This window comes from Amblyraja radiata, chromosome 1, assembly GCF_010909765.2.
Source record: "Amblyraja radiata isolate CabotCenter1 chromosome 1, sAmbRad1.1.pri, whole genome shotgun sequence".
Classification (NCBI taxonomy): domain Eukaryota; kingdom Metazoa; phylum Chordata; class Chondrichthyes; order Rajiformes; family Rajidae; genus Amblyraja; species Amblyraja radiata.
In genome coordinates, this window is record NC_045956.1 from 159041057 (window position 1) to 159060332 (window position 19276).

The 19276-nt window shown below is 45.9% G+C and overlaps 1 protein-coding gene across 1 annotated transcript in view; it reads left to right on the forward strand.

Moving 5' to 3' along the window:
• Positions 1-19276, forward strand: part of acaa2 (acetyl-CoA acyltransferase 2) — a 43025-nt gene that overhangs the window by 6199 nt on the left and 17550 nt on the right. The window contains exons 2-5 of the mRNA XM_033033548.1: positions 7931-8097; positions 12760-12888; positions 15715-15831; positions 17352-17499. Coding sequence (XP_032889439.1) covers positions 7931-8097; positions 12760-12888; positions 15715-15831; positions 17352-17499 — 561 coding nt within the window. The remainder of the gene's footprint in view (positions 1-7930; positions 8098-12759; positions 12889-15714; positions 15832-17351; positions 17500-19276) is intronic.

Consider the following 19276-nt stretch of genomic DNA (forward strand, 5'->3'; position numbering starts at 1 on the left):
AAGAAAGGCTTGGGAGTAGAGATGAGTTTTAAGTCTCGACTTAAAGGAGTCGATGGAGGGGGCAGGTCTGATGGGAAGAGGGGTTCCACAGTCTAGGAGCTGCAACCGCAAAGGCGCGGTCGCCCCTGAGCTTATGCCTAGACCGCGGGATGTTCAGTAACCCCAAGTTGGCCGATCTGAGGGACCTGGAAGTGGTGTGGTGGGTAAGCAGACTATTGATGTAGGTGGGGGCAAGCCCATTAAGGGCTGTAAACATAAAGGAGGATCTTGAAATTTATTCAGAACTGCACAGGGAGCCAGTGGAGAGAGGCCAGGATCGGGGTGATGTGATCCCTTTTTCGAGTGCCCGTCAGGAGTCTCGCTGTGGCATTTTGGACCAATTGCAGGCGGGACAGGGAAGATTGGCTGATGCCAGTGTAGAGGAAGTTGCAGTAATCTAGGCGGGAGGAGATAAATGTGTGGATGATCTTTTCAAGGTCATCAAACTGGAGGAATTGTTTAATTTTAGCTATCGTCCGAAGCTGAAAGAAGCTAGCTTTTACCACGGCATTGACTTGTTTGTCAAATTTCAATGCTGAGTCAAATATCACGCCAAGGTTTTTGACGTGAGGTTTGAGTAATGGGGTAAGGCTTCCAAGGCTGCCTGCTATCATTTTGATTGAGTCCGAGGGGCCGAGAAGGATGACCTCAGACTTACTCTCGTTTAGTTGGAGGAAGTTCTGGGCCATCCAACACTTTATATCCTCGAGGCAGCGGATAAGGTTAAGCAGATTTGATTGGTTTTTGGGCTTCAGGGGGAGATAGAGTTGTGTATCGTCTGCGTAGCAATGAAAGGAAATGCCGTGCCTTTGAATGACTTGGCCTAAGGGGAGCATATACAGGGAGAAGAGAATGGGGCCAAGGATGGAACCTTGTGGAACCCCACAGCAGAGATTAGCTGGGGAGGAGAAATAGTTGCCCATGTTAGTAGAGAAACTCCTACCTTTGAGGTAGGAGATGAACCATCTCAGGGCAGTGCCATCAATACCAACCACGTACCGGAGACGGTCAATTAGGATGGTGTGGTCGACAGTGTCAAATGCTGCGCTGAGGTCGGGAAGGAGCTGGTTTGCACAGTCGCTAGAGTCAACTCAATGCCTCTCTCAACCTCTACATCTACAGTATTCAAGTGAAGCTCAGGATAAGCTTGAGGCATAGCAATTATTCTCTCAATGAGGCAAATTACAGCCCTCCATACTCAATATTGAGTTAATCAATTCTATAAAATAATCCTGCTATAAAAATAATCCTTCTATAAAATAAGTCCTCGAAGCAAGAGGACGGTTGGGGGCTATGGGTGAGTGCTGGAATATGGGGGAAGCCCGTGAGTGGTGGAATATTACGTTGGGGAACGGGTTGCGTTGGGGGACCAGGCCTCCTATGGGGGCTATGGGAGAGTGGTCGAATATTGCTTTGGGAGAATGGGTTGCGTTGGGGGACCAGGCCTCCCGTGTGACAGGGACCCAATGGGTCCCACTTGGTCTAGTTACTAACTAAAATTTAGTCTTTCATTTCAGTCCTTCTCTGTGTAACTGATGCACATGTATCACCTGTTGCAGAACAGTCATAAATCGTTAATGTTTAAACAGCTGTCAGCAGCTTTTTTTTAGTAGCTGTGGTTTGAGTTGCCATTTAATATGTTTTTCGTCTTTCCTCTAACTTGCATTTCTGCAGCATTTTAATATAGTAAAATGTTCCAAGGTGCTTGACAAGAAGAATTCTCCAACAAATTTAACCTAGAACTGCTTGAGATTTTAAGACAACTAAACACGATCTTTGTCAAAGAAGCACGAGGCAGGAATCAGGAGTACACAATTTGGAGGACAAGGTCATGGAGGGATTTGAAAGACGAACACTTTAAAAATGAGCTGCCAAAACACTAGGAGTCAAAATAGTTGAATGCAAAATAATTGCAAATAGACTAACAACTGATGGAACCATATTTATAAACTCCAGACATGAAATTTAAAACAGGAATTTATACTCCATTATGAACGATCTTCCAGTGCACGTTACTGCAGCTGCCATAATGAGGGTGTATTTTTGTAGATTAACTTCAATTCATGCTGCCCATATTGGGTGTGGTGGCTTTGTTATTGGATTTGCAATTCTGAGATATTATCTGAAAAATTCAAATCTGTCCAAGGCAGCTGAGGAGTTTAAATTGTAGGTTTATCATGTTGATTGTTGAGATGTGAGTGATGAATATGTAGGGATTGGGGATGGAAGTTTAGTTTAGAGATACAACGAGGAAACAGGCCTTTCGGCCCACTGGGTCCGCGCTGATCAGCGATCCCAGCACATTAACACTATCCTACACACCAGGGACAATTTTTACATTTTCCAAGCCAATCTACCTACATGTCTTTGGAGTGTGGGAGGAAACCGAAGATCTCAGAGAAAACCCACGCAGGTCACGGAGAGAACGTACAATCTCCACACAGTCAGCACCCGTAGTCAGAATCGAACCCGGGTCTCCGGCGCTGTAAGGCAGCAACTCTACCGCTGTGCCTAAGGTGGTCAGGGTATGGTTGTTGTTGACCCGTGGGAAGAAATTAAGCAGAATGGATTTATACTGTCTTGTATTTGAAAGAATGAATGATAATCTCATTAAAATGTACAAAATTCTGTGGAGTTAGACAGGAAAAGTACTTCTCCTGGCAGGAGTATTTTGAAACAGAGGTCACACTCATTGACCATTCAGCACTAAAATAAGAAATGTCTTCATTTGGAAGGTAATGTAACTTTAGAAATTTATTTCTAAGAGGGCCTGGATTGCCACTCACAACTTCAGGAAGCAGTTTGGAGCACATGCCCCAATAAGCAAAAATCATGTTGAAGTGAAAATGGTTTAGATTTCTTGGTGTTAATATCAACAATCTATCATTAACCAACTGCATTAATGCAACAGCGTACAATGCACACCCATGCCTAAAACGGAGGAAATTCAACATGAATCCAATGACTCTTACAAACATTTACTGATGCATCATGGAAGCATACTATTGGGTAGCATCATAGCTTGGTTTGGGGCAGCTTTGTCCAAGATCGCAAGAAATTGCAGAAATTTAGCCCAGTCCATCACATACCAGACTTCCAACCATTGACTCCATCTACACTTCACGCTGCCTCAAAAAAGCAGCCAACCTAATCAGAGACTTGTCCCACCCGGTCATTCCTCCTCCTTCCTGCTCCCATCTGGCAGCAGCTACAGAAGCTTGAAAGTGAGCACTAATAGAACAGCTTCTTCCTGTCTATTATCAGGCTTTTGAACGGTCCTTCCATAAGCAATGGTACTGTTCAATTCACCTCTACCCCATTGTGAACATTAAATGTTGTCTAGGGTGGCATGGTGGTGCAGCAGTAGAGTTGGTGCCTTACAGTGTCAGAGACCCGGTTTCGATGCTGATTACGGGTGTTGTCTGTATGGAGTTTGTACATTCTCCCTGTGACCTTCATGGGTTTTCTCCGAGACCTTTGACCCCATCTCCCGCCCTATCCACTCACGCATAACACCCAACTGCGCAGGTGCGGCAATAGAAGGGGGGTGGAGAGGGAAGGGGAGGGGGTAGAGATTGGGGGGTGGGGGGGCATTACGGGAGGGCTGGTTCCCGAACGCAATACTACACCACTCACCCATAGGTCCTAAGGAGGCAGGCGGGGAGGGGGGGGGGCACGCGGCAGGCGGGGGGCAGGCGGCAGGCGGGGGGCAGGCGGCAGGGGGGGGCATGCGGGGGGGGGGCAGGCGGCAGGCGGGGGGGGCAGGCGGCAGGTGGGCTTTGATTGGTGGGCATGTGGGCATTGTGACGTCAGCAGCTGGCAAGCGGCGATTATTTTTTTTGTGAGTTTTGTGAACAATTTAATTCAAAATCTGGGGAAATAATTGACCAAATTTAGAGAGGAGTGGATTTCTGAAATTATAAGGTAAATCCCTTCGAAATATGTAAAAATCTCCCCGTTTTTGCGTCTGTTTTTCGAGGAGACGTTTCAAAGGCAAAAGGACACACACACACAGAGTTTTAAAAGTATACTAGACCAAGTGCAGACCCGTTGGGTCTGTTTCCCCAACGGCGTTTGCGGGGTGGGGGAGGGGGGGGACAGCGGCATCACACACACTAACCACCCCCCAAACACACAGGTGGGGGTAGGGGGGGGAGAGGGAGACGGGGTGGGGAGAGGGGAGTATGAGAAGAGGGGAGGGAGGGGAGAGGAGGAGGAGGAGGAGGAAACGGGAGTGATTTGTGAGAGAAAGGAGAGCGGGGTATGGGGTGAGTGGGGGATGGGGAGAGGAGGGGGGGAGGGGAGGAGGGAGGGAGGGGCAGAGGGGTGGGGGGAGAGAGGGGAAAGAGTGGGGAGGGATAGTGGAGGGGGAGGGGGGAGAGAAGTGGAAGAGTGGGGAGGGAGGCCGACTCATCAGCAACAACGATGAGTCGGCCTACAGGGAGGAGGTCCAGCACTTAGCAGCATGGTGCGCTGACAACAACCTGGCCCTTAACTCCAAGAAGACCAAGGAGCTCATTGTAGACTTCAGGAAGTCCAGGGGCGGCACGCACACCTCCATCCACATTAACGGGACGGAGGTGGAACGTGTTTCTAGCTTCAGGTTCCTGGGAGTCAACATCTCCGATGACCTCTCTTGGACCCACAATACCTCAACTCTGATCAAGAAGGCTCACCAGCGTCTCTTCTTCCTGAGGAGACTGAAGAAGGTCCATCTGTCTCCTCAGATCCTGGTGAACTTCTACCGCTGCACCATCGAGAGCATCCTTACCAACTGTATCACAGTATGGTATGGCAACTGCTCTGCTCCGACCAGAAGGCATTGCAGAGGGTGGTGAAAATTGCCCAACGCATCACCGGTTCCTCGCTGTCCTCCATTGAGTCTGTCCAAAGCAAGCGTTGTCTGCGTAGGGCGTTCAGCATCGCCAAGGACTGCTCTCACCCCAACCATGGACTGTTTACCCTCCTACCATCCGGGAGGCGCTACAGGTCTCTCCGTTGCCGAACCAGCAGGTCCAGGAACAGCTTTTTCCCGGCAGCTGTCACTCTACTCAACAACGTACCTCGGTGATTGCCAATCACCCCCCCCGGACACTTATTATTATTTATTCAAATCATTTGCTATGTCGCTCTTCCAGGGAGATGCTAAATGCATTTCGTTGTCTCTGTACTGTACACTGACAATGACAATTAAAATTGAATCTGAATCTGAATCGGAGGGGGTGAGGGGTAGGGGGAGTGATGGAAGAGGGACAGAGGGGTAGGGGGAAGGGGTGGGGGGAGAGAGGGGAGGGAGGGGGAGTGTGGTGTGGGGGAGGGAGAGGGGTGGGGTAAGGGGGAGTGGTGGAAGAGGGGTAGGGGGAAGGGGGTGGGGGAAGAGAGAGACGGGTGGGGTAGAGAGGGAAGGGCAGTGGGGAAGAGAGGGATGGGGTGGGAGGAGGAGAGGGAGAGAGAGGGGAGGGGGAGAGATGTGTGGGGGTAGGGGAGAGAGGAGGAAGAGTGTGGAGGGAGGGGGAAAAGTGGGGAGGGGGAAGGGGGTGGGGAGAGAGGGAAGGGGTGGGAGAGAGAGGGGAAGGGGGGTGGGGGAAGAAAGGGATGGAGGGGGAGGAGAGGGGAGGGGGAGGAGAGAGGGATGGGGAGGGGGAGAGAGGTGTGGGGCATGGGTGGAGGGAGGGGAGGAGGGAGATGGGGAGAGGGAAGGTGAGTGGGAGAGAGGGATGGGAGGGGGAGGAGAGGGAGGGGTGAAGAGAGAGGTGTGGGGGAGGGAGAGAGGGAAACATAGAAACATAGAAATTAAGTGCAGGAGTAGGCCATTCGGCCCTTCGAGCCTGCACCGCCATTCAATATGATCATGGCTGATCATCCAACTCGGTATCCTGTACCTGCCTTCTCTCCATACCCCTGATCCCTTTAGCCACGAGGGCCACATCTAACTCCCTCTTAAATATAGCCAATGAACTGGCCTCAACTACCTTCTGTGGCAGAGAATTCCACAGATTCACCACTCTCTGTGAGGGATGGGGAGGGGGAGAGGTGTGGGGGATGAGGGGAAGGGGGCGGTGGGAGAGAGGGAAGGGGGTGGGGTAGAGAGGGAAGGGGGTGGGGTAGAGAGGGAAGGGGTGGGGTAGAGAGGGAAGGGGGGTGATCGAGAGAGGGATGGGGGTGGGAGGAGGAGGGGGGAGGGGGGGAGGGGGGGGGGAGGGGAGGAGAGAGGGATGGGGTAGAGAGGTGTGGGGGAGAGGGGAGGGAGGCGAGGAGGAAGATGGGGCAGGGGGTAGAGTGGGATGGGGTGGGGGAGAGAGGGAAAGGGGTGGGGGGGGGAGAGGGGTGAGGAGAGGGAGATGGAGGGGGAGGGGTGGGGGAGAGAGGGAAAGGGGTGGGGGGGGAGAGGGGTGAGGAGAGGGAGATGGAGGGGGAGGAGGGAGATGGAGGGGGTGAGAGTGATGGGGAGGGGGAGAGGTGTGGAGGGAGGGGAGGAGGGAGATGGGGTAGGGGAGGGAGGGGTAAGAGTGTGGAGGGGTGGGGGGAGAGGGAAAGAGGTGGGGGAGGGAAGGGGGGTGGGGGAGAGAGGGATGGGGGTGGGAGGGGGAGGGGTGAGGAGACGGAGATGGAGAGGGGGAGAGAGTGATGGGGAGGGGGAGAGAGTGATGGGGAGGGGGAGAGAGTGATGGGGAGGGGGAGAGAGGTGTGGGAGGGGGAGGAGAGGGAGAGGGGTGAGGAGAGGGAGATGGAGAGGGGGAGAGAGGTGTGGGGGAGGGGGGGAGGGATGGGGTAAGAGTGTGGAGGGAGGGGGAGAGGGGAAATAGTGGGGAGGGAGAGTGGAAGGGGGAGGGGGATGGACAGTCCATCTGTTCCCCATTCCCTTTCACCCCCAATCCTCTTTCTCTATTCCCACACACGTGATGACACAGGCTGCGGGGGTGGGGGGGGGGGGCTGGGGCTGGTGCAAATGCATATGTAAATTGATTCATTCCGATTGGACATATGTGAACATCGGGCATTGTGACATCACACGATGGAACGTTCACCAGGGGCTGGGGCTGTGGCTGCTTCTATGGGTGAGAAGCAGTTTTCTTTTGAAATTTGGTGGGGGGGGGGAGAAGGATTTGATTAAAAATGTGTACATAAACACGACGAAATGTAATCAGGTGCGGGTACTTGGAATGAAAAGTGAAATCTCTACCGAAATTGAAATAATCTCGGCGATTCTGCGTCTGGTGTCGGCGTAGCAACGAATCAAAGGCAGAAAGGCGGCCAGCAGGCAGCCAGACAGACGGACGGAGGACGGACGGACGGCGGCATCCACAGAGTTTTAAAGATAGATAGATAGATAGATAGATAGATAGATAGATAGATAGATAGATAGATAGATATATGATATTACTTATCTGTTTGGATAACATGCAAAACAAAGCTTTTCACTGCACCTCTGTACACGTGACAATAATAAACCTAAACAAAGCAGAGACAGATGGGATTTTGGAATTTAGAGAAATTATTTTTATTGAGCTAGTACAAGAAGCTACGGCTAAAGTAAATATTGAATGGTGGACAAGATGTGAGGTGCCAAATGAGAATCTACACCTAAGTTTAATTAGTTGATTCAGATTAAAATAGCAGCACAAATAATAGTGACCATGAAAGTACAGGATTGTTGACAGCAAAACTCATATTCTGTAAATTTATACTAAAATATGCAATTTTGCATTTCCAAACTTCTTATGAGCTATTTTTCATGGTATTGTGCACCAACTCTAAGGACTATTAAATTCTAATGACAATAATTATTTATGAATGCTCCCTTAAGTCGTTACATTACTACTGCAAGGTTTTAGATGTGTTTGCCCAGTTAACAATAAAGTGGAACCAATTTCTTTGCATTTTTTTTAAGGTGTATTTATTGTTGCTGCCAAACGGACTCCTTTTGGTGCCTACGGAGGAAAGCTAAAGGACTACAGTGCTACATATTTAGCTACACATGCTGCAAAGGCCGCATTAGCTGCTGGACAGGTCAACTATGAACTTGTGGACAGCGTTATAATTGGCAATGTAATGCAGGTTAGTATGTGGTAGATTCTGAGTCTAGGAACATTACAGTTGCTATTTTCAGTTGGTGTTTCAAACCGTTCTCTACTTGTTGGATATCTGCAACCATAAAACACTATTCCAGAGGCTTCACCATGCACACATTTCTGAAAAGTAATCTCATCATCCAAAGGAAAACTGCATTAATTGCAAAAATATTTTTATTCGGTTACAAAAAGTAAATGGGCTTAAAGTGAGTTGACAAATTCTCAGACTTACTTGAACATCTACATTCCAAAGATCACTTTTGAATTTTGTTTCATTTGGAATAGGAAATGTAATAGGAATCTGAGGGGTAACTTTTTCACACAAAGGGTAGTGGGTGTATGGAACAAACTGCCAGAGGAGGTAGTTGCGGCAGGGACTAGCACAACATTTAAGAAGCAGTTAGACAGGTTTGGAGGGATATGGACCAGACGCGGGCAGGTAGGAATAGTGTAGCTGGGACATGTTGGCCGGTTTGGGTTGGGTCGAAAGGCCTGTTTCCACACTGTATCACTCTATGACTGCGACTCTATAGAAGGAACTGATGGCAAGTTTTTAATTAATGGAGTTTTCCAATTATGTGAACTTTTAATGCTAAATCATTTAGTTTAGCTACATTCTTTCACCACTTTCTTCTCTGGAAATCTATGATTTCATGTATGCCAGTGGCATATTGATACTTGGTGTAGCGGAATTATTATGGTGTGCATTTGTATGTGAGTGACTAGATTTTTCAATCTTAGAGAGCTTACAACAATTAATTGTGGACAATTATTTGTGTGCAAGGTGCTTTGGGTTGTTACTGAGTTATACAGGTCCACCACTGATTTTCCGGCAACCCTGGTTCCAGAGTCTTGCCAGATTATCTATTTTGCCAGACCAACAGAGGTCACGGAATAATGTTAGGACGATACACCTCTGACCCACTAATTATACCTTTACCATGTCTCTAAAGCACCATGGACTGCTAAAAACATAAATAAAACAAATATTAAATGTAAATTAAATTTGCTTATGCTTGACACTACGACTGTCACTTGGACCTTGCTTAAAAGTGATAGCTAGGGTTAAATAGAAACAGAAACATAGAAAATAGGTGCAGGAGTAGGCTATTCGGCCCTTCGAGCCTGCACCGCCATTCAATATGATCATGGCTGATCATCCAACTCAGTATCCCGTACCTGCCTTCTCTCCATACCCCCTGATCCCTTTAGCCACAAGGGCCACATCTAACTCCCTCTTAAATATAGCCAATGAACTGGCCTCAACTACCTTCTGTGGCAGAGAGTTCCAGAGATTCACCACTCTCTGCGTGAAAAATGTTTTTCTCATCTCGGTTCTAAAGGATTTCCCCTTTATCCTTAAGCTGTGACCCCTTGTCCTGGACTTCCCCAACATTGGGAACAATCTTCCTGCATCTAGCCTGTCCAACCCCTAAAGAAATGTAAACAAAATAAACTAAGAGTTGCACATAACGTAGGGATCACCACCAACAACTGCAGATGTAAACAAATATCTCTTTCGGGATGGAAGAACATATCCCATGCGACACAGGCAATGCCATCCGTGGCCACCCAGTGAATTTCAAGTGCACTCTCGTAATTTTGTCCGGATTAAAGGAGGTGCCGGACGATCAGTTGCTGGAAAATCGGTGGTAAATCTGTACCTTAAGGTATTGTGTTGATATATGAGAAATAATGACTGTATTAACTGAACTCCAGATCCATCACATAGATGTATTTGTGTACATATACTGCAGCAAGTATCATTTGTAGGAGTTGTGAATTGTAACACACACTGAAAGAGCATTTTCTTTCATGGATTGTGAATGCTACTGCCAAGACTTGCATTTATTTTCTATTCCTAATTGTCATTGAAATAAGAAAGCAGTTAAGTCAATCGTATTGATGGATTTGGAGATGTATATAGGCCAGATCAGCTAAATTATGCAAATTTTTGTTCTCAAATTACATTGGGTGTTTCCAATAATCCCGTAATGATTCAAAATATGTCTATGAATCATTAGTCTAGGCATCTGTCTACATGACCAGTTATTGTAACTCTTACAATATTCTCACTACTGCTTTGGTTGTGATTAGCTAATTTGGATCATATAAAATGTACATTTATCAATCAGTACAGTAGGTTGGTAAATTTTATCCTGCCTTTTTGAGATTTTTTCCAATTTCAACCAGGATTGTTTGCTAGAGTGCCCTCTGTTGACTAAAAGTATTCCATCACCATGAATGTTCAATCCTTTTACACTCCTAGCGCACAAAAGGTAAGGTACGAGGGCTCACTGTTTCTTTCTTGGATTTAAGCCTGACCTGTTCATGAAAAAACTAATTCAATTGGCAGAACCTGTCCTTGTGCTCAACAACCCCCCCTTTGATTCCACTCACTGTCTCCAGATTGAAAGTGTAGCTGTGGGAACTCACATGGACCCTAGCTATATTTTGTTGGATAAGTGGAACAGTCCTGGCTCCAGGCTTCTTTGGGACAACACCCCTAATCCTTTCCCCAATGCATTTACAACCGCAATGATGCTCATCCTGCATCCATACGGAACTAACATTTCATCACTTTTACTACCAATTTCCACCTTGCTCTCTCATTCACATGGTCAACCTCTGGCATTTCTCTTCCCTTTCTGGAAATCTCATTAAATAAACCAGCCACTAACATCTTTTACAAGCCCACAGATTCCCACTGATGCCTTGACCACACTTCCTCGCCCAACTTCCTGAAAGGACATAATTACTTTTTGTCGTGGAGACACAAGAGACTGCAGATGCTGGGATCTTGAGTGAATGTCCTCCGATCCCCTTCAAATTTATCCCTTCACACCTTAAACATGTGTGCCCTCTAGTTCTTATCTCCCTGAGAAAATATTCTGACTATCCTATATTTGTTGCTCATAATTTCGTAAACCTCTAAGGTCACCCTTTAGGTTCCTGCATGCTAGTCGGGTCGGGGGAGATCCCCCCCGCCACGGGTACCATGTAACCCCGTGCTACCTGCTCCATAGTCAGATAGTCGGCGACTAAACCGTCTCCCCCACCTGGTTTGCCAGGTGAGGAGGGGGCTGTGGACACCCAGCAGGACCAAAAACAAGACCTGTCAAAGGGCGGATGAGCTCCAAGTGAGCCAACGGCCATCCACACTTCAGTAGAAGTTGTGAACATTGTCATACATAGCATTATAAGGCACCGTGCCCGTTGATGTCTTCAACGATGATGATGATCATGATGCTAGTGAGAATAAACCGATCCTATATAATCTTTCCGTAATTAGAACGTTCCATTTCAAGCAACATCCTGGTAAGTTTCTTCTGCAGTGTGGTGATCAGAACTGTACACGTGTGGTCTAACCAATATTTTGCATAACTGCAACTTACCATTCCAAATTTTATATTCAATGCCTCAACCTAAATACTGTATACTGTCCCCTTCCTTTCAACCTATAAAAGTGCAACATCTCAGACTTGTTTGGATTAAACTCCATCTGCCATTTCTCAGCCGATATATATATAACTGATCTATTTCTGCTGTACTCTTTGACAGCTTTTCTCATTTGGCAATTCCACCAGTTTTGGTGTAACCTACAAACTTACTAACCAGCCCATCCACCTTTCACACCCACGTCATTTATAGATATCACAAGCTGAAATCTCAGCAGTGATCTCGGAGGGACACCACAGACCTCCATCATTACTCCGAGTCTTCTATTGGTAAGCTGGTTCTCAATCCATGTTACCAAAGTACTGTGGATCCCATGCATCTTAATCCTCTGGAGCAGCCTACCATGAGGGACGTCATCAAATGACTTACGTAAATTCACATAGACATCACTGCCCTACCCTCATCGATCTCCTTTGTGACTTCCTCAAAAAAACTCAATCATGTTAGCAAGGCATAGCCTGCCCTGGACAAAGCTGCGCTGACTGTTCCTAATAATCCCATTCTCTTCCAAATGTGAATAAATCCCATCCCGGAGAATCTTCCCTACCACTGGTGTGATGCACACTGACCCATACGTCCTCTCTGAGTACCACCGTGTCATTCTCCCCGATTAGCAATCCAGCTCCTCTACCTCCCCTTCCTATTGACTATACTTTAGCATTCGGACATAGAACTGGATCTGCCAGACCCCCAGTGCAACAAAGGAAAAATACAATGGTCAGTCGAAAGTATTTTGTTGTATTCGCATTAATATTAAATTGGTGTTTGCATACCTGATGCTTATTACCAAAATTGTAATCAGCAGATTGTTGGGAAGTCCGGTTCCTGAGTGGTTCAAGACATCATTCAAAGTAAAGGTAGAAAACGGAGACGCTGGCATAGAAAAGCAAAAAGGCTTTTCTTATACCTGCTGTTTATAGGTTTTCCTCTTCTGATGTAACAGATTTATATTTTCGTCAATATTGAATATAGTTATTCAATATAACTACTTTCTACTATTTTTTTAACGAAGATTTTCAGTCTGGTTAGAGGGGGAAACTTGGTGGTGGATTTGAATTATTTATCTTCCATTCAGGAAGCTTGTTTCCATAAGCACAGTCTGCTCTGTCGGAAATTCTGCTTGTTTGGTTAAATGAAATCAGTGCGATTTGATTCTGAGTAGAATTAATGTCTTCCTTTGTTTCGCAAGAGTTCTGCAGATGCTGCCTACATTGCAAGACACGTTGGACTACAAGCTGGAATTCCACTTACCGTGCCAGCCTTAACTGTAAACAGACTCTGTGGATCTGGCTTCCAGTCAATCATTAACGGAGCACAGGTACTGAAAAGCAACACAAAAAGCTGGAGTAACTCAATGGGACAAGCAGCATCTCAGGAGAGAAGGAATGGGTGACGTTTCGGGTCGAGACCCTTCTGACTGGTTAGGGATAAGGGAAACAATATATAGACGGTGATGTGGAGAGATAAAGAACAATGAATGAAAGATATGCAATAAAGTGACGATGATAAAGGAAACAGGCCATTGTAAGCTGTTTGTAGGGTGCAAATGAGAAGCTGGTTTGACTTGGGTGGGGGAGAGAGAGAGAGAGAGAGAGAGAGGGAATGCCAGGGCTACCTGAAGTGAGAGAAATCAATATTCATACCACTGGGCTGTAAGCTGCCCAAGCGAAATATGAGATGCTGTTCCTCCAATTTGTGTTTAGCCTCACTCTGACAATGGAGGAGATTAAGGACAGAAAGGTCTGTGTAGAATTGGGAAGGAGAATTAAAATGTCCAGCAGCCGGGTGATCAGGTTGGTTCATGCGGGCTGAACGAAGGAGTTCCACGAAACCATCGTCCAGTCTGTGTTTTACCGTGCCGATATATAAGAGTCCACATCTTGAACAATGGATACAGTAGATGAGGTTGGAAGAGGTGCAAGTAAACATCTGCCTAACCTAAAAGGACTGTCGGGGTTCCTGGACCAAGTCGAGGGAGGAGGTATAGTGACAGGTGTTGCATCTTCTGCAGTTGCAGGGGAAGGTACCTGGGGAGGGGGTGGTTTGGGTGGGAAGGGATGAGTTAACCAGGGAGTTGCGGAGGGAACGGTCTCTGGAAGGCGGAAAGGGGTGGAGATGGGAAAATGTGGCCAGTGGTGGGATCCCGTTGGAGGTGGCGGAAATTACGGAATATTATGTGTTGTATGCGACGGCTGTGGGGGTGGAAGGTAAAGACTAGGGGGACTCTGTCTCTGTTGCGACTAGGGGGAGGGGGAGCATGGGCAGAGCTGCGGGGTACCAAGGAGACACGAGAGAGGGCCTCATCCATGATGGGAGAGGGGAACCCCCATTCCCTAAGGAGGACCTCGGATGTTCTAGTATAGAACACCTCATCTTGGGCGCAGATGCGGCGTAGACGGAGGAATTGGGAGTAGGGGATAGAGACTTTGTAGGAAGCAGGGTGGGAAGAAGTGTAGTCGAGATAGTTGTGGGAGTCAGTGGGTTTTTGTAATAGACGGCAATTAATACTGAAAAGATGTGCTGTGTTCCGCATTAGTAAATTGATCATTTACACATTACTGTAACTGCATTTTCATTGATGAATATCTTTGGAAGGTTATGGACAACCTAGGTCTGTGTCGGAAATAGTTTATTTCTCCCATTCGCTTGTGACTTCACCCAGTGACGGTAAGGTGTTGAACTGTGACCAATTATACTTAAACTGGTAGGAAAACTGGAGTATTACTAGTCTAATTTTGTTTTCTTGTGTTGCCAATGACAAGAACCTTGATTGTGATGACCGTCTGCTTTGTATAACTACAGACCAGGGAATGAATGATAGGAAATAGATGTTCCTCTTTATGCCACATCCCTCTCCCCACCTCAACCCCCAATCCACAAGGGCCATTACTGAAGTAAAATATGTTAGCATTTTTAACAAATTTGTTTTAAAACAACTAAAATTAGAGCACATGGTATTGGGGGTAGGGTGTTGACATGGATAGAAAATTGGTTGGCAGACCGGAAGCAGAGAGTAGAAGTGAACGGGTCCTTTTCAGAATGGCAGGCAGTGGCGAGTGGAGTGCCGCAAGGCTCGGTGTTGGGGCCGCAACTGTTTACCATATATATTAATGATTTGGAAGAGGGAATTAGGAGCAACACTAACAAGTTTGCGGATGACACAAAGCTGGGTGGCACTGTGAACTGTGAAGAGGATGTTAGGAGGTTGCAGGGTGACCTGGACAGGTTGAGTGAGTGGGCAGATGCGTGGCAGATGCAGTATAATATAGATAAATGTGAGGTTATCCACTTTGGCGGCAAAAACAAGGGGGCAGATTATTATCTCAATGGGGTTAGGTTAGGTAAGGGGGAGGTGCAGCGAGGCCTGGGCGTCCTTGTACACCGGTCACTGAAAGTTGGCTTACAGATACAGCAGGCAGTGAAGAAAGCTAATGGAATGTTGGCCTTCATAACAAGAGGATTTCAGTATAGGAGTAAAGAGGTTCTTCTGCAGTTGTATAGGGCTCGGGTGAGACCACATCTAGAGTATTGTGTACAGTTTTGGTCTCCTAATTTGAGGAAGGACATCCTTGTGATTGAGGCAGTGCAGCGTAGGTTCACGAGATTGATCCCTGGGATGGCGGGACTGTCATATGAGGAAAGATTGAAAAGACTAGGCTTGTATTCACTGGAGTTTAGAAGGATGAGGGAGAATCTTATAGAAACATGTAAAATTATAAAAGGACTGGACAAGCTAGATGCAGGAAAAATGTTCCCAATGTTGGGCGAGTCCAGAACCAGGGGCCAAAGTCTTAGAATAAAGGGGAGGTCATTTAATACTGAGGTGAGAAAAAACTTTTTCACCCAGAGAGTTGTAAATTTATGGAATTCCCTGTCACAGAGGGATTTAAGAGAGAGTTAGATAGAGCTCTAGGGGCTAGTGGAGTCAAGGGATATGGGGAGAAGGCAGGCACGGGTTATTGATAGGGGACGATCAGCCATGATCACAATGAATGGCGGTGCTGGCTCGAAGGGCCGAATGGCCTCGTCCTGCACCTATTTTCTATGTTTCTATGTTTTCTCTGGTTTAACGGTAAAAATGCTATGTTGATCAATTTTGGATTAATTAAATTCTGAATGGTGTGTGTTTAACTTTATGCTGCAGGAAATTTGCCTCAGAGAATCTGAGGTTGTACTTTGTGGAGGATCCGAAAATATGAGTCAGGCCCCTTACGCTGTCCGAAATATCCGATTTGGCACAAAGCTTGGAATTGATATCACGGTAAAATGCACTTCAAATATTGTTAATTGTGATTAGACTAATAATTAATTATACTTTATTTGCCTGGGTAAACATAAAGGTTGTAATGATTAGAAATTCATCAATTGTATGTGTTTTATCTCCAAATGGTTATTTTGTAATCCAAAGCAAATTATAAGATGTAGACATTTAGCCATTTCCCATTTGTTTTTGAGGTTATTTATTCAAGAAAATTTATCTTTATTGCCCAAGTGAAGAAGGTGGTAGATCTTCTCTTTAACTCATTAAGTATTTCTTATGTACACAAAATTGCTGGAGGAACTCAGCGGGTGCAGCAGCATCTATGGAGCGAAGGAAATAGGCGACGTTTCGGGCCGAAACCCTTCTTCAGACTGATGGGGGGTGGGGAAAGAAAGAAGGAAAAAGGGAGGAGGAGGAGCCCGAGGGCGGGCGGATGGGAGGGTGGGAGGAGACAGCTAGAGGGTGAAGGAAGGGGAGGGGACAGCACAGGCTAGCCAAATTGGGGGAATGGGTGACCAAATTGGGGGGAATGTATTTCTTATGGGTCTCCTGCATTAGTGTAAAGTAGGAACTTGAGTATGTCCCTCACCGAGCAATTCATCAATTGTATGTGTTTTATTGATCTAAGTCAATATATAATGTAATCTGGAAGAAAACCGTGGTCTGATTTTGTTCATGTTGCTCTTATCTTTGATGGTTGAGGTTTTGACAGGCAACTGTCAGAGTAAACAAAACTATGTTGCCTTCTGTGGATATCATGTAGAGGAGAAGATGAATAACTGGGCTTTGCTGTCAGAGTCTTGCATCAAATATGATGCAATAAATGTAAAAATACACCAGTCAAGGTGTTTCATCATATCCTGGCATGAGCCTTGTAGATTTTGGAAAATGAAGTAATGCTATTACATTGGAAATGTTTATTTGAGGTTGCTCAACTGAAGAAACTGTTGTTAATGATGTTGACTGAAAATGACAACATTGTACAGCAAGGTCTGAAGCATTGTGTGTAGGAAGGAACTGCAGATGCTGGTTTAAACCAAAGATATACTCAAAAAGCTGGAGCAACTCAGTGGGACAGACAGCATCTCTGGAAAGAAGGAATGGGTGACGTTTCTGCTTCAGAAGAAGGTTCTCGACCTGAAATGTCACCCATTCCTTCTCTCCAGAGATACTGCCTGTCCCGCAGGCAGTGTCTATCTAAGGCCTAAGGCATTGTTGAGATAGATATGCAGTGTTTCATCCTTTATTTTGGTGATTAATAATGTCTACTAGAAAAACATAGAAAAATAGGTGCTGGGGTAGGTCATTCGGCCCTTCGAACCAGCACTGCCATTCAATAGGATCATGGCTGATCATCTAAAATCAGTACCCTGTTCCTGCTTTTTCCCCATATCCCTTGATTCCTTTAGCCCTAAATTTAGAGCTAAATCTAACCCTCTCTAGATATTTAGGGACATAAAATTGTGTTTACTTATTCATCAAGGGAAATGAAACTACTTCATGAAGGAATTTTGTTGCAGATGGAGGACACCTTGTGGGCAGGACTGACCGATCTCCACATTCAAACTCCAATGGGTATCACAGCAGAAAATCTTGCTGAACAGTATGAAATAAGCAGGGAAGAATGTGATGCATATGCAATGAAGTCACAGCAGAGATGGAAAGCTGGTAAGCATTTGACATACTGGATCTGTACATTAGAACATACTTTGGAGAGTATAGAAGGAAGAGGTGTTAGATTAGAGTCATACATACAGCATAGAAACAGACTTTTCGGCCCAACCTGTCCAAGTCGGCCAGGATGCCCCAACTACACTAGCCCTACCTGCCCGCATTTGGCCCAAATCTACCGAAGCCATGTACCTGTCCAAATGTCTTTTAAACATTTTAATAATTAGATGGAGATTTTTAAATAAGTGTCAAAAATTAAATATCTGTAACCGAAAAGATATTCACTGCAAATACCATTAAACATATCTTTCTGCAGATTTTGTAATTGGAATGTCGTGAGTAGAATCTCAATAACACACCTAACCTTGAGTTACATAGCGGACAAAACAGGCCCAGCAGTCCAACCCCTCAATGCTGACCATAATGCCCATCTTAGCAGGATTCAATTGACCCATATCCTTCTAAACCTTTCCTATCCATGTATCTGTCCAAATACCCTGCCTCAACTACCTTCCCTTGACAGCTTGTTCCATATAAGCAGCAGCTGCTGTGTGAAGAAGGCCCCTCGGGTCCCTTTTTAATTCCGTTCCCTCTCACTGTAAACGGGAAAAAGACTGTCGACATTCACTTTTCTATGCCCCTATCTATTGGGATTTTTCATTACCTTGCCTGCCAAATCCATCTCTTGCTCTTTTCTTGTCGTCTTGATTTCTCTTTTGCATGTGCCTCTACAATTCTTATGCTCCTTCAGTGATTCGCTTGATCCTGACTGACTAAAGTGATGTATGTTCCTTTTTGCTGACTAGTTTCTCAATATCTCTCATCAAACACTCCCTGCCTCAATCAGTTCATCTGGCAGCTCATTCCATGTACCTACCTGCAACTGGGTGAAAAGGATTCCTATTATTCCTCTGATTCCTATTAAATCTTTCCCCCCTCAACCTAAACCTATTTGTGCTAGTTTTTGATAGCCCTTCCCTGAAAAAAAGGCCGTGTGTGTTTGCCTTATTTAAGCTCCACTGGCCACTCCCTCTTCTCCCCTCTCCCATCAGGCAAAAGGTATAGAAGTGTGAAAACGCACTTGTCCAGATTTAAGGACAGTTTCTTCAAGCTGTTATCTGACAACTGAACCATCCTACCACAACCAAAGAACAGTCCTGAACTACTATCTATCTTGTCGGTGACCCTCGGACTATCTTTGATTGGAATTTGCCGGCTTTACCTTGCACTAAATGTTATTCCTTTATCATGTATCTATACACTAAATGGCTTGATTGTAATCATGTATTGGCTTTCCACTGACCAGGTAGCTTTCAACAAAAGCTTTTCACTGTATCTCGGTACACGTGACAATAAACTAAACTACAAACTGTTTATACATCTCTATTAGGCCATCCCTCAGTCTCCTACACTCCACAGAATAAAGTATTAACCAGCCCAACCTTTCCTTATAACAAAGTCCCTTGAGTCCTGGCAACATCGTCGTAAATCTTCACTGCACTCTTTCTAGCTTAATGGCATCTTCCCTACAGCAGGATGGCTAAAACCGAACACAATACTGCAAGTGTGGCCTCACCAGCTGTTATGGAACTCCAACATAACTTTCCAACTTCTATACCCTTACTAATAAAGACCAACATGCCAAAAGTATTCTTCACCACCCTATCTAACTGTGATGACACTTTCTAGGAACAAGATACTTGTACTTGTAAGTGTCTGTTCTGCAACACTTCCACAAGTCCTACCATTCACTGTGAAAGTCCTATCCTGATTT